The 15,914-nt window shown below is 32.1% G+C and overlaps 1 protein-coding gene across 1 annotated transcript in view; it reads right to left on the bottom strand.

Annotated features, from left to right (window-relative positions):
* Window positions 1–884: 884 nt before the first annotated feature.
* TMTC3 (transmembrane O-mannosyltransferase targeting cadherins 3) overlaps window positions 885–15,914 on the bottom strand; it is a 56,970-nt gene continuing 41,940 nt past the window's right edge. Inside the window, exons 11-14 of the mRNA XM_050750035.1 lie at window positions 10,983–11,086; window positions 9,279–9,448; window positions 7,075–7,301; window positions 885–5,081 (exon numbers count right to left, since the gene is read on the bottom strand). Of these exons, the coding sequence (XP_050605992.1) occupies window positions 4,270–5,081; window positions 7,075–7,301; window positions 9,279–9,448; window positions 10,983–11,086 (1,313 nt within the window). The 3' untranslated portion in view covers window positions 885–4,269. The remainder of the gene's footprint in view (window positions 5,082–7,074; window positions 7,302–9,278; window positions 9,449–10,982; window positions 11,087–15,914) is intronic.

Genomic DNA, 15,914 nt, shown 5'->3' with positions numbered 1-15,914 from the left:
AAGGGCAAAGTAGAATGGTTTTTTGAGGGTTATTTTATTTAAGGCAGAAACATGAAAGCATCACGTTATACGTGCTACCTGATCGAAATATGCTATCCATTGAGTCACAGAAATGTTGATGAAGAAAGTGAGTTACAAAGAACACGAATTTGCCTGGATCCAGTCTTCAGACTTTATCTTTCGTTTTATGCTACCTCCCTGATGGCAGTGAACAGCACAAGGTAGTACAATTTTAAGGTATCTCAGTTACGCATTTTAGCTTAATTTATTAAGTATGATTTAATTTTAGGCTATCATCTATGCACTTGTTAGCATAGATAGCTAAGGAACAAGCATTACTATTAGATTTCTAATCGTTTGCTTGCTATCCTGTCACTAACATTACAGCTACTAGCACAAATACAAATTAAGTCTCATGGATCAAATCCAAAACTTTAAGCCTTGTGTTTATACTAATAACTAATATTTATTATGTGCTATGTGCTAGAAACTCTAAGCAATTTAAATATATTAATAGATACAATATATCATATAAATATATAAATCCTCTTCGTAACTTTAAGAGGAAAATGTTTTTCCCAACTTGTAGATAAATGAACTGAGGACACATAGGTAGAACAATTTCCTCTAAGTTATGCCAGAGGCAATACCAGGCTGATATAGAAATGAAATTCCTATAAAATTCTAAGTCTGAATTGTTTCCTTTTCTTAATTTGATTGTTGTCACTCATGTTTGAAAATGTATCACTCTCAGAAACTTATTTAAGGTCTTTCTCAGATCACTGCAAATAAATTATGATACATGTCAGCTCTTCTTCATAAAGGAAGAAATTTCTGTATATACAATATTGTATTTTTTTAACACTAAAAGGCAAGCCAGGTATTGTTTTTAAGAAGTACCAATTTAATAATGAATATTTAGAAATATGGTACACAGATACCATAGTAATATAAAATGCATACAATTTTAAATTCTTTTCTTATAAACTCTCTACATGAATGGCTGACAGCTTCCAACAGATAAACTTTTGGACAAAGATACGAGAGATTTTTGGGCATTCATTTTAAATACCATCTACTTATCCAATTAGGAGGTTTCTAAAAAAATAAATATGACAAATATATGGATTTCTGAAGTATAAATTGACATACAAATCTATATATTTTCTTAATACTTTTCATTAAAGCATCTTTAAAGAAGCATTCTGTAACATGAAGTTGTGAGTTCAAATTAGATGTAATGAAAAGACATGAGGTTTTATTAGAACTGTGTAATTCACATACCAATATTTTTACATAAAAGTAAACACAAAATTGAAAAGCAAAATACATTATTTTACTCTCCAAGTTACCAATTTCAGAAAACTACTCACTGCAAAAATTAATATTCCCAATTCTGAATGTTAATAAGAAAACATATAGGTGTAATTCCAGAAACTTAATTCTACCTCCTAAGAAGCAGTGAAGGAGTAAGGTAACACTGCCCTTTGGGGATTGTCAAAGCTTTTCTAGAACTGCTGGAGAGCTGATTCTCTTTTGAGACAGTGAGAATTAAAACTCTATCCATTCACCAGCATACAAACCTGTGATAAGCTTTCTTTTCCAGACTTACATATGATCAGAACTCTGAACCATAGGTTACTGAATTGACCTTATATGTGCCCACCTCCTCCATCTCTCCGAACAGGCAGCTCCAGAGGAAAAAAAAAAATCCATTACCTTTTCTCACCTCAATAGTTTGAATGAAACATCTATTTTGAAGTTACAGATAAGAAATAATAATCTTACACAACGGCTAGTTTGATGGAACTTAAGCTCTTAAATTTCATGTAATAAATGCTAATTATTAGAAGAACATGTTCTTTAGTGGAATTTAAACCATAAAACTTAACTGGGTACATTACTAATTTTAAACGTTAACATGGGAGAAATAAAAGGATTTCCCTGAACTAATTTAGAGCAGTGGTCTCCAACTCTGACTACAAATTAGAATCCACTCAAAAAACAAGCATGGCTCCATCTTCCAGAAATTTAGACTTAATTGTTATGAGATGGATTCTGTATGAAAAGTCCTCACATGATTCTAATACGAAGTGAGGGTTGAAAACCACTGATTTAAAACAATTATTAAATTATTAATTACTTATTATGGTCTTGATTTAAGTAAATAATTTAAAATTCAAATATATGAGCACTTTTTATGTAATAGGCACAGTTCTAAGTGTTAATAAGGTAATTTTTTAATATAAATCACTGGATAACATTAATACATTTTATCATTTGAATAATTATATAAATTTATTAAAATATTACTCAAACTTCTATTATAGTCTGCTGTCACAAAAGATTTCCTTTTACTTTTCTGAACCACCCTCCACTTGATACTATGGCAAAATAAATCACACCCAGAAACTTTTCCTTAAGATATATGGAGAGAGCATAAGAATTTTAAGATTTCATTTTCAAGTCATAGTACATGAGGTATTCTCCACATCTTTTATCTGGAGTCACACCCATAACCTAAGAACTGAAATTAGGCATTGTTTGGATGCTTAACAGAGTCTCCTAGATCAAGACCAACTCCCACTGGTATCAGTGCTTGCTTTAAACTACCTGGAAAAAAAAAAAAAAAAAAAAAAAAAAAAGATCTATGGCAGATCCTTAGGGAACCTAGTAAAAGTGGGTTTTTAATGCAGACCTTGTATCTTATGGCCTATTTATAAAACAATTCTTAAAAAAATTACAGGAATATGGTTTTTGAAACATATAATTAGAAATTTAGTTATCTCAAAGGAATTAAAAATTATATAGTTTTTGAAATACTACTTAATTATAAATTACTATCCCAGGATGATAGCCAGAGCTTTCATATTTTAAATTAGAACCAACTTTTTAAGGTATTATAAAGCTCATTTAAAATGTATTTTAATTCAAGAAAAAAAAATCAGGTTTAAATTAGTAAGTTTAATTTGTAACTACTTTTTAACCTATTTTTCAGGTTTAAATTTTCCCAAACCAACTGAAAAGTTTATTAATACTATAGTAGGCTAATTATCTTTTATAGCTAGACAATAGGCCAAAAATGATACAATTCTGGTTAAACCATAATATATGCATATATAGGAAAATGCAATAGCAATTTGTTTCCCATACTTGATTAAAATAGCTTCAAATATTTTATGAAAGCTCAGTAGTCAAAATAAATATGTAATAAAAAGATATACCATAACAAAATATCAAGAAGTTAGTGTCTGAAAATAAACTGTCACATTGTTTTGCTTTCAGTCAAACAGAACTGAATTCAGTGGCTTAAGGTATCTAAGAATAATTAAATTGTGACTTTGGAAACAGAAAAATTAAAATTCAAGTTAAGACTAGAGAGCTAACACAAAGATGAAAGAGAAGTTTACTATGTTATACCTCAAAAGTTTAGAGTTATTGGGACTTCTCAATGACTACGACCTAAAGAAACATGAATAGTTTGGGGAGTAAAAGTAAAAAAAAATCATGATTATGTGAGTCATGTTGTGACACTCTCAATAAGTAAAATCAAACAACAAAAAGTACAGTATATATGAGCACCATTAAAAATGTGTGTACGTAGCTATATATGTCAAACTTTACCTGATTAAAAACTGCATTTAAAGTTAAAAACAAGTATACAGTTATGAAAATACATTCTCAAGCTAACATGTCATGACTTATTTTAAAATGTTTCATCCAGCATTCCTTCTAAAACTCAACTAAGGAATTCAACATAAAAAAAAAGCCAGTATTCTTTTGTAGTGCAAATCCCTTGATTAAACAGAATTACTTTAAAAAAAGTGTTCAATAAATGTTTTCAATTCATAGATTCTAAGAGGTGCAAGAAAAATGAAGTAGGCGAATAAATGGGAATTAACAGAATAAACCAGCATTTGTTGGATTTGTCCTCAAGGGATTGTCATTCAGGCCTCAAAATTATTTTTAATTGAGAGCAGTAAAGATTACACTGCCAGAAACACCTTCTTTCTATAATAAAAGTTGTACATTTGTCACTTTCACTGTAATATTTCTGCTATATTCACCCAAACTCTGAAAACAGCGATATATAATATACATCCTGGGATAATACAGGTCTTTAATGAAAATCTTATTTTGATCCTACTTCAAGGCAGCTCATGATTGGCTATTAGGAACCCTTGAACTTTTTTTCAAAGCTCCCAGTAAAAGCAATCACATGATATGGATTGATGTTCTTTGATACCATTGTCACCATAAATATTAGTGCTATTCACCATTTAAAATACGCTCAATCTCTTCTAGTCTTTTTAAAGCAGCAACTCTTTTCTTCTCAATTTCTTTGATATCTTTTGTTGTTTTGTGGGGGGTCTCTTCGTCTCTATCTTTTCCTAATTGTTTGTTGGATTTAGACTGACTTTTATTATCACTTGTTTTTACTATTTGTGTTTGTCCGGATTCACCTCTACTCTCCTTTACACTTTCAGTTGGAATTTTCTGTCCTTCTACCCTTGAAATCTTACTGGTTGGGAATATTGGCTGTATAAAACTAGATGAGGAAATCTTATCCCTGACTATATTCAAATGGCGCTGAATATATTCTTCATGTGGTGCTAATGCCAATGTTTCAAGAAGGCATCTTTCAGCTTTTAATAAGTCTTTTTCTTCAAAATAAACAACACAAAGATTGTGTTTTCCTTGCACATTGCTTGGATCCATCTCCAAAATCCTTTCAAAACATTTTTTTGCTCCTAGTATATCTTTCTTTTGATTCATCAGAATGTCTCCTTTTAAAATGAGGCCCTTGATATGATCAGGGTAGTATCTGAGTAACTCTTCCAAAATTGGCAAAGCCTTTAATTCCTTTGAAGTCTGGGAATACAGGAGAGCCAGATTAAACAAAGCACTTCGGAAGTCAGCTTGTAACTTTATGGCTTTCTTCATCCAAACCTCTGCTTCATTGTCCTTTTTGTCATCCATGGCAAGCATTCCCAAATTGAAATAGCCATTAGCATCTAGTGGCTCTTCATTTATATAGCTTAGAAGTCGTTTTCTAGCTTCAGGTCTGAGTTTAACCTCACCTAGAAAGTTTTTTTAAAGAAAAAATATATTGTTAGTAAAATAATTAAATGTGAGGAACAAAGCCATTTTCAAATACTTAGATTACAAAAAGACAGCTTCAAAACAACTAATTTCCATAGTTAAGTAGAAAGCAAAATCTAGAAGTCTTCATAGGAAAAGCAAAATATTTGAAACAGTAAAAAGATAGCTTACTTCTTTTCCTTTAAAGCAGTAAGAGTGCTTCAGAAACCAAAAGGAGAGAAATGTCTCTTATAATTTAGAATTCAAATGGAAATAGCAGAGGGAAAATAGAGAATTCAGAGAAAGAAGCATGGGATTTGCCAACAAAGACATGTATTCAATCTTGATTCTGATAACATTATGACTTTATACACTGAACGTGTTATTTAACTTCTTTGGCTTAACTGAGTTTTCTAATAATTATATGATATATACTGAAAAAATGTTCAGCAAATAGTAACTATTACTGGGTAGAAAAAAGCTTCAGAATTATTATATCACATTTTAAAAAATGTTACTTTAAAGTTTTAGGAATGTTTCGAGGACAAAAACATACCATTAAATATAGGGCTATAAAATTAGGATTTAGGAAACATGTATCTTCTTTTTTTTTGAGACAAGGTCTCACTATGTCACTCAGGTTGGAGGGCAGTGCTGTGTCCATAGGTCACTGTAACCTCAAATTCCTGGGCTCAAGCAATCCTCCCACCTTGGCTTCCTGAGTAGCCGGGACTATAGGCATGTGCCATCAGTCCCTGCTGATTTTAAAATTTTTTGTGGAGACAGAGTTTTACTATGTTGCCCAGGCTATTCTCAAACTCTTGGCCTCTAGTGATCCTCCCACTTGGCCTCCCAAAGTGGCATCAGCCACTGCCTGGCAGGAAACAAATCTCCACTGAGGTAATTTCTATTGCCAAAAAAAAAAAAAAAAAAAAAAAAAAAAATCTTCAAGTTCTATAATTACAAACCTTATAGTACAATCTTGTGTCAAATAATGAGCATCTTTCATGATTATCAAGGTAGATAACCTTACAAAAATATTAGCTTTTCTATAAATTTATACTTTTTTGTACACCAGGCATAAAGATTTCTCTCTATTATTTGGCAGCATGATGGATAAAGAACATTTGAAAATAAATCAGGAGACTTCAGTTCTTATCTTGGATTAGCTACTTAGTCGTATGACTTTGGGACAGTCATAAAATCTATTTGGTCTTTATTAAATAGAAGACTGGCAAATGCGAACTCAGAGGTCCTCTTTAGTGCTAAAATACTATGACTTTATGATTCTTTCATATTTTACAAAAGTTTTAAGAAATGTATCTAAGAAATAACTAAACATTATAATAAAGAGATTTTTTCTAATTTAGAAATTAAAAAGATTATAAATCATATACACTATCTTATGAGGCAGAACTGAAATTCCTATATAAAATATGGATGAAGGATCCAGATTTACTGTGGTTAGTAATTCAGTTTTGCTAAATTATAGGAAATATAAAAAATTACAATAATATCTCAGAAAACGTAGTAAAATTGGATATAAAATGGTGCCAAAAGTATTTGCTCTTATGAATCAAAAGAAAATAAAACGCTGTTTTTGAAAATATACGCTCTCAGCTCCTCACAGCTAATTATGTAAAAAATTTCACAAGTTCACATTATTTGGAGAGTTTATATATAAAAGTTACATATTTGTGTATATAAAATACAAAATCGTTAATGTTGCTTAATAGACTGTCTTAAAAATTAGTCTTAACACATGCCAGAAGAATTAAAAATCAGTATTATCATATGTTAGGATGCATATTACTTGAAAATAGTTTACTTCAAGTATTTTAAATATTCTTCCTATAAATCATCTAAGCACAGTATTGCTATAAACTGTCAACACATAAAGTGTTTGCTATGGGTAATAAAGTTAAAATAAGGTTTTTATTATATTATAAACTACAATTTGTTTAAACATAGAAATATTTTGAGAAAACATACCTGATTCTTGCATTAGTATAGCAGAGTTGAATAATGCTAGTTTATGCTTTGGATTTAGTTCCAGAGCACGATTAAAGTTTTTTAGGGCTTCATTTGGTTCTTTAAGTTCAATATATACAATTGCCAAGTTGTACCAAAGATCTGCATTATTTCTGTCCAGCTCTAGTGCTTTAAGATATGCTTCCTTTGCTTTAAGAGGTTTATTCATTTTTAAAAGCAATTCTCCTCTGTGGAAAAATCAAACACAAGCTTTACTTACAACATTACCATCTCAGTTTGTAGATACAATTTTTGCCAAGTTTTAAGCCTTTCCACATACAGCTTTTTTTTTTTTCTTTTAACTCAGAGTCTTAAAAAACTCTTTCAAAAACAACTCTTTGAAACTGTCCTCAAATCTGAACTCCTTAGTTCAGTATATTTGGCTTGATATATTTTCAAATATCATTTAAGAAGAAAAAAATTATGCCTGATTTCAGAGGGCAACCCATCAGGAGGAATCCAAGAAGGAGGACAGAGAAAATAGATCCTTTGAATTTATCTTAAAAGGAGACAGACTAAACTGCATCAGAAAAAGGACAGCTAGCCAGAGTGAGAGATTAATGAATTTGTCAGGTGACAAAAAGTAATAGCATTAGAAGAAAAAAATGACATATAGTAGTGGTAAGAGAAATTCCAATATTTGAATCTATAATAGAAGGCTCACTGTGCAAAAAACCAAAATATTCAAAATCTGTAACCCCTTCTTATATTAATTTAGTCCTCATCAATGTCTTCTTATAATATGACCATTCTTAAAAAAAAAAAAAAAAAAAAAAAGCTGGATATGGTGGCTCGTGCCTGTAATCCCAACATTTTGGGAGGCTGAGGTGGGTGGATCACTTGAGATCAGGAGTTCGAGACCAGCTGCCTAACATGGCAAAACTCTGTCTCTACTAAATACAGAAATTTGCCAGGCATGGTGGCACGTGCCTGTAGTCCCAGCTACTAGGGAGGCTGAGGCACAAGAATTACTTGAACCCAGGAGGCAGAGGTAGCAGTAAGCCGAGATCACACCACTGCACTCCGTCCTGGCTGACAAAGCGAGACTCTGTAACAAACAAACAAACAAACAAACAAACAAACAGAAAAAGGACTAAAAAAAGCTGATCAGGAAGAGTGGGATGGATGAGTCTGACCTATAGATAACTTTGAGAAACACACTTAGAATTGAGGACCAGTTAAGAAACCACTGTATGTGGTTCTATTTTCCATTAGAAAATTTTAAAAAGTAATTGTGCTTAAATAATTATTTTTACATATGTACAAATCATATTTAAGTAGTGATATGAGAGTTGTTCTTATAATACTACTCTTTCCTATGGTATCAGCACAGGAATAAAAGGAACAATTAATATCCTCATTAAAACCACTTCTAGAATGAATGTTTGTCCAAATCATTATTTTTTTAACGTAGAGACTGTTGAATAGTTCTTTACGGATTAATACATGACAGGTGTTATTTAGAGATACAGCCCTGCTAAACTCAATGGGCTTCAATAAGTACTGGGCACGGCGGAACAAAGACAACCCCAACTTACAAACAGATTTTATCTCAAAAACTTAAATTCAGAATGTACTTTCCCCACAGAAAAATGCTATGAATTACTATTAGTTTTCTGGACCAGGCTACAAAATAAAGTTTAAAAACATTTTTTCCTCAAAAGTAATATAAGTGATAACACATACATAAGAAAATAAATGAAGTTTTAACATGTAGTACCAGAAAACTTTTTTTTTGCTGAGAACCAAGATGTTTTCTTTGTGTCAAAGGCATCAATGACCAATCAATTCTAAAACCCCAGAAAGTTCCTGAGAGTTTGATATTAGAAGTAACTACTATAAAATGTAAGTTTCAAGTTTTAATTTAAATAGGAAAAGAACAATTTTGGTGATGGGAAGAAAATGAAACTAAGATAGAGCTGCTTCTATCCTTTTCTTAATACAAAACCTAAGTTGGCTATTGCAAGTTAGGGATTCCCCTTGTTAATTTCAAATCAATAAAATCTGACTGTCAGTCTAAAAAGTTATGCCCTTCTATGCACTTGGTTGCTAAGATTATTAAAAATATATTTTTTTTTTCCCAAAAAAAGCCAATTCATTGAAAATATACATGGAGATGCAGTTTCAATATTCCATAATGATAGCTTTAAGTTGAACTGGGATACCTGCTAATGTAAGCCTGCTTGAAGTCGGGCCTCATGCTTATTGCTTGACGGTACAGCTGATCTGCTTCTTCCAGTCGGGACTCGTTTGCTCGGATCAGGTTAGCCAGATTGATATAAACATTTAGGTGGTTAGGGGCAATTCTGGCTGCATATTTTTTACCAGGAATAATCTGTTTAGAAGAAAAGGCATTTTCATGATTTGATATTTCAGTATCAAAAATCAAAAGTACATATTCCTATTGGCTAATTCAAAATAACACAGAACATAGTGTAAAAAATACACTGGCCTGAGAGATCGGGGTTCTATTCCTGTTTTGATCAAACCTCAGAGAGCTTGACTTCTATAAGTTCTGATTTGTTTGACTTCAGAAAAAGATAGATACAAATAAAAAGCTAACAATAATCCACTGAGGTGGCATGAACGAAAAAATATATCCTTAATGGCACAAAGTATTATTTAATCACATTTTTGAGGATACTATAAGTAAAATATATTTATTTACATTTTTGTGTGTTTTCTTTTACATTTTTATTATTTATTTTTAATAAAGTGGTAACATTAGCAGCACAGTCGTATTTCCTCAGAAAAAACTGCTTAAGCTGGGCTGAAGTTTTCTCAATTGTGATAATATTTATAGTCATATTAATGGTGACAGGGTTTAAAGTTGAACTGTATGACATTTTAAGGATTATTTTAATCCTTAACTATAACAGTTAAATTGTATTTGTTATTGGTTTTTATCATATCTAATTTTTATTGTGTTCACTGGAAGTCTGGATCCATATATACTATATATTATAAGAATCTTAACTTAATAATCAGTTAGAGTGTTTAATTTCCAAACTTCACCAGATAAGTGAGTCCTCAGTATTCTGGAATTACCCTATTGTCACAACCCAAAAATATTTTGCTGATAACATGAAAATTGACACAGGGTCAGATCTTCCAATTTTGATACTATGTTATATTTAATGAATCTTATATCATTATAACAACTGATAGACATAATATAGCAAGAGATGTATCTATTAATTTTATCACTTTTATTTTTTGATAGGAATAATGTCGAATAGTATGCTTAATATACATAAAATATTTAAAGTCATATAACTCGCTGATAACTCATAAGAATATCTAAAATTCATACTTTATGAATTTAGTGTTTACAAATGGACTGTGTAAAAACAATTTTTAAAATTAAGTGAGCTACGGCTGGGCATGGTGGCTCATGCCTGTAATCCCAGCACTTTGGGAGGCCAAGGTGGGTGGATCACGAGGTCAGGAGTTTGAGACCAGCCTGTCCAATATGGTGAAACCCCATCTCTACTAAAAATACAAAAATTAGCCGGGTGTGGTGGCATACACCTGTAGTCCCAGCTACTTGGGAGGCTGAGGCAGAAGAATTGCTTAAACCCGGGAGGTGGAGGTTGCAGTGAGCTGAGATCGTGCCACTGCACTCCAGCCTGGGCAATACAGCAAGACTCCATCTCCAAAAAAAAAAAAAAAAAAAAAAAAAAAAAAAAAATTACATTAAGTGAGCTAGAAAAATGTAATTCTTTCTAAAACTTATAGGAATAGATGATTCATTAGACACTTTACTTTTATATCAATTGAAGAAAAGATAAAGATTTTCTTTCTAGATAATTCTATTCAATATGGACATCTAATAGATATGACACAACAGATAAATTATGGCAACTTACTTGAGGCATCAGTGATTTAGCCATCATGTAAGATTCTTCAGCTTCTTTGGTTCTATTTAAATTTTTATAAGTTCTTCCTACATTCATATGGGCACCAATATCATCTAAAATTTTAAAACAATCATGTGTTGGCAAGTATACAACTGATATACTCAATATACTCAATGAAATGATTCAATGTATTCGATATATAAACAAGTATTCAATGTAACTAATGAGAAGACGTATTTTCAGAAACCCACTAGACAAATGCAAAAGCAGGCAACAGGTCCTGCTTCTTCCTTAAAGTTCTTGTAATTTAACTTGTTATAACTTAAAACCAATGCTAAACACAAATTTACTTAAAGCATGTAAAGACAGAAAATATATACATGGCATGAAAAAACTATTTGAATGGATTTTTGAAGAGTTGAGACATAAGAGATAAAGGTTATGAAAAAAATTTTATTACCTTCCTTCATTGTATTTTACTATACTAAAGCTTGCTTCCATTTACTTAATCTCATAGCTAAGAAATTCACTCAAAAGGTATAGCTCAACTCTACAAGTGAAATGAATCATAAGGATTTTTAGAATTATTTCTAGTGTTACAACAAATATGCATCATGGTGGAACAGGGGCAAAGAGACTGAAAAAAACTTTGGCATTTGATTTTTTAAAATTTTTGTGACTGTGGCTAGAATGAGAGTATAATGGAAAATAATGATAATAATATTACTTAAGATGCAGTGACCCACCTCTTTTAAATGATAATAAACTCCTTAAAATTAATTTTAGATTTTTAAAAAAGGCTGTGTTAATCTTAGAATGTCAGGAATTTATGTCTTATTTTCCGATGTGGAAAATAAAAATCCCAGCAAATTTATTCAGGGATAGGAAAAAAAATGCAGTTGAAATAGGAAAGATATGAGGATTCATTGTACGTAGCTTTCTAAAAGGATATACTTGCCAGCAAATATTTCAAAGGTCTGGAATAATGATAGAAGGAAGGTAGAGGATCTTAAATCAGACAGTTTTTTATTCATCATGAACTAACAGACATGAAAAGGTTCATTATGATTACTACTTGCCTTGTGACACCAATTATTTTGCAATTGTGCAATAATTCTCTGCCTGCAGCTCCTAGGACACATAGGTGCCAAGCATATATATCTTGGGCATTTCCCGAGTAACAGTCCTAAGAATTTGCTATATATTGTTTTAGGCTGGCAACTGTGTGCACTGCACAAAAACTGGCAGATGCAGTCCAGGTTTGATTATAGTTAAGTTTAGGAGTAAGGAAGTTGATTTTTTTCTTTTTAGATGTATTGCTGAGTCTCATGGAGCCAGGAGGGGTCAAGCAAAAAAAGTTTAAGCTAGCCATTCTTAATTCTGGCTGCAAATCAGAATACCTGTGTAGTTTTTAAAAATTCAGATACTTCAGCCCCACCTAGGTCCATCAAAACATACTGTTCAGAAACGAAATCTGCAAAAATATGTTTATAAAAAGTGTCAAAGGCAATTCTGATGTAGAATCAGGGCTGAAAATCATTGTTTTACCAACTGCATATAAAAAATACACAGTATAGTGACTAGATCAGGGTATTTGCTTGCATTGTATGTATTAAAACATCACTATATATCCCATGAATATGTACTATTATTGTCAATTAAAAAATACAGAGTAGTCTTTGCTTTTATATCACTATTTTTTTAAACCAGATAAATCCATACCATGTTTATAGAGCTCAGAATGTTATTTAGGAAAAGCTAAGGTACATAGAACCTGAAAAAAGTAATTATACCCTAAGAATTTAAGAATAAACTGAAAATTTGTTAAAATAAAAGTGTAATTATGCCAGCTGAGTATTTAAAATCTTATTGAGATTATCCCCAACCAATGTTAGAAAAGAAAGAGGTTATATACTTAGAAAAAAAATGTGGTGAATTACTATCCACTGAAATCATGTTCTTAGAATTATGGCCAGGAGATATTGTCATTAATGTAGACTTCAGACACTAAAGTATAGCAGCCCTATGTTTTCAAAGAGCAGAGATGCAATTAGATAGCGTTTAGCATCAAAAAGGCCACTCAATACAGCTAATAAAATGAAAGACATAATTTCTAAGCAATTCTTTATAATTTACAAAGTTTTAAAATTCTAGAGGGGAAAATAGTATCACTTTTAAGATAAATTTAAGTATTAAAAAAAGGTAAGAAAATAAGGCAAGATGTAAAAAATCAATGACATTTAAATGACTAAAGAGCTAAAGGAACTTCAAAGAATAAACCCACTCTTATGAGTACCTATCCAAAAGAGCAGCATGAGTTAACAATCTAGCTTTTAATTCAATTGTAAATGAGGACCTCACAAATCTCAAATGTAGCCTAAGTTTGTCAATACGAGGTTTCTATAATCAGTTAATTTTCCAGAATCCTAGTTGAATATATTTCATTTCTTATCTCTCCTCACATCTCTAATATCATATTTTCACTAGGAAAACAAAAGATTAGAAGGGAACTTACCTCACTGCTAAAGGTTATCAACTTATCTGCATGAATGTTTGCATGTGTTTTTAATAGTAACAAACACCTGTGTACACAGGTTTACATTCACCATTCTTTGAAATGACAGTAGTTATTAGACACTGGTTCACGTGTCGTCTCAGTCATCCTGCCTAGGGATGCAAATGTGATGTAGCTGGGAAATTTTCAGGCAACTGTGTATGACTAATACACAGTTGCCCAACAGTGATATATTAGCTGCCCAACAGTGAAGTATTCTCACATTGATGGCTTAGGCAACTATGTAGATTTTCAGTATTCCTTGGATGTCCACAAAATTATAAATTTATTTAAAAAGATAAATTTATAAATATCTGGAATCTCCTAGGAACTCTCTATCCTTCATAAATATAGATGTAAAAATTACTAATAGCATTTTAAGAAATATAATAAAGATAGTAAGTCATGATCAAATTGTGTATTACTGAAGGTAAGGTTGTTTTAACATTATGAACTCAATCGATGATATCCACTATATTAACAGACCAAAAAATAAAAATAAAAAGCTTATCATCTCAAATGGTGCACAAAAGCATTTGACAGAATCCAACATTTATTTGTGTTAAAAATTCTCAGCAAATGAAGAATTAAGAAAGTCAGGAGAGCTCTCCTATACTGCTGGTGGGAAATACATTCTTTGGAAAATAATTTAGCAGCCTTTAAAAAGTTAAACATACACAAATCATATGACCATGCCATTCTTCTCTCAGGTTTTTACCTAAGAGAAATAAAACATATATCCATAAAGACTGGTATATGAATGTTTGTAACAGCCATATTTGTAACAGCTCCAAACTGCGAACAATCCAAACATTCATTGACAGGTAAATGGATAAACAAACTGTGGTATATCCACGTGAAGGAATACTACTCAGCCATACCAAGGTATGGGTTTTTGATTCATACAACAACATGAATGAGTATCAAAATAACTGTGCAGAGTAAAAAAGCCAGGAAAAAAAAAAAGAGAGTCCATAGAGTACAATTCCATTCATATACAATTTTTGAAAAAGCACATTATCTGTACTGATAGAAAGCTTTTGCTTAGAGAAGGCTGGGGTGAAAAGGGGTAAGAGAGAGGTATTAGAAAAGGATCCAAGGAATTTGAGGGGTTTGATGGATATTTCCAGTATCTTAATTGTAGTTATGGTCTCACAGGTAATATACATATGCCAGAACTTATAAAATTATATATTTTAAACATGTATAGTCTATTGTATGTCAAATGTACTTCAAGACTGCTATTAAAAAAATTACAACTCAATCATTTCTTTGGGTTACTGCAAAAGCCTTCTAAATGATCTTCCAGCTTTACTGTTTTCTGCATAGCCAGTGATACTCAAAATTACACCAGAGTATATGTGCAAAGGTTGCTCTCTCATTTTATTGTCATATCAAAGAAACTTCCTCTGAAAATTTCTAATCTCTATGCTCTTTTTATAGCTTTTATCACTTTCATATAAATACACATGTACATACATATGTGTAATATATATTTCATGTGTACATATGTATATATATTTACATGTGGTATTTGTTTACTTATGTTTATGCCTTTATTTAGAATGGAAACTCCATGAAGGGAGGAAATTTGTTTTATTTCTTCTGAATTCCCCAGCACTTAAAACAGTGTCTGACACATGGTAAATTTTCAAATACATGCCTGATGAACAAATATACCTACAGAGCCATTTGCTATCCATTCACTTTCAGCCTTCTTCCCTGCATTATACGTCTCTTTTGCTACCTCCTGTAGGAGTTTGGTCAGGGTGGTGGGAAAAGTTGTAAGAAAAAGTTATAGGGAAAGATGCAAACCTTCTTGGAAGGCCAGGGATTTTGCAAAAGCTTAGGAAGCGAATTGTGGCTGAAGGCAGCCAGATTCTCTTATCTGGAGCCTGAGAGCAAAGAGTAGATAACAAGGGAATGTAAATGAATTTATCTAGATAAATTTGTTTACTCCTGTCTCCAGAAATCAACCTTTGATTATTCATGCACAGGACTGCTCTCTACTCGGGGGGTCGACAATGTTTATTACCCACATACTGTGTTTGCTCCAAGCCTTTATCATTAAATCTGTACTAAACAAATGCGAGCGGGGCTGGCTTAGGGTGGGCTGCACTCTGTTGGTGGCTGCTGCACTCTCTTGTTGGCGGTGCTGAGCCATGCGGTCCCCTAGTCGCACTGTCAGGCAAAATACCTGTGTCAGCATACTTCTTTCATACGTCACTCGGCCAGAGTCTGTGGGACAGACTCGGCAGGTGGTGCCCCGTATGAGGAACGCTGCAATGGATTGCGATGGAACCCTCAAAAACGAAGGTGAAGAGACTGCGCAGTAAGTCATTGGTGCCTGCTCGGGATTTGCAAGTTCGAGGGAACTGTTCAGGCTA

The sequence above is a fragment of the Macaca thibetana genome, chromosome 11 (assembly GCF_024542745.1).
Source record: "Macaca thibetana thibetana isolate TM-01 chromosome 11, ASM2454274v1, whole genome shotgun sequence".
NCBI lineage: Eukaryota > Metazoa > Chordata > Mammalia > Primates > Cercopithecidae > Macaca > Macaca thibetana.
Note: the sequence above shows the minus strand (reverse complement) of the source record. Positions and strands in the feature narration are given on the sequence as shown.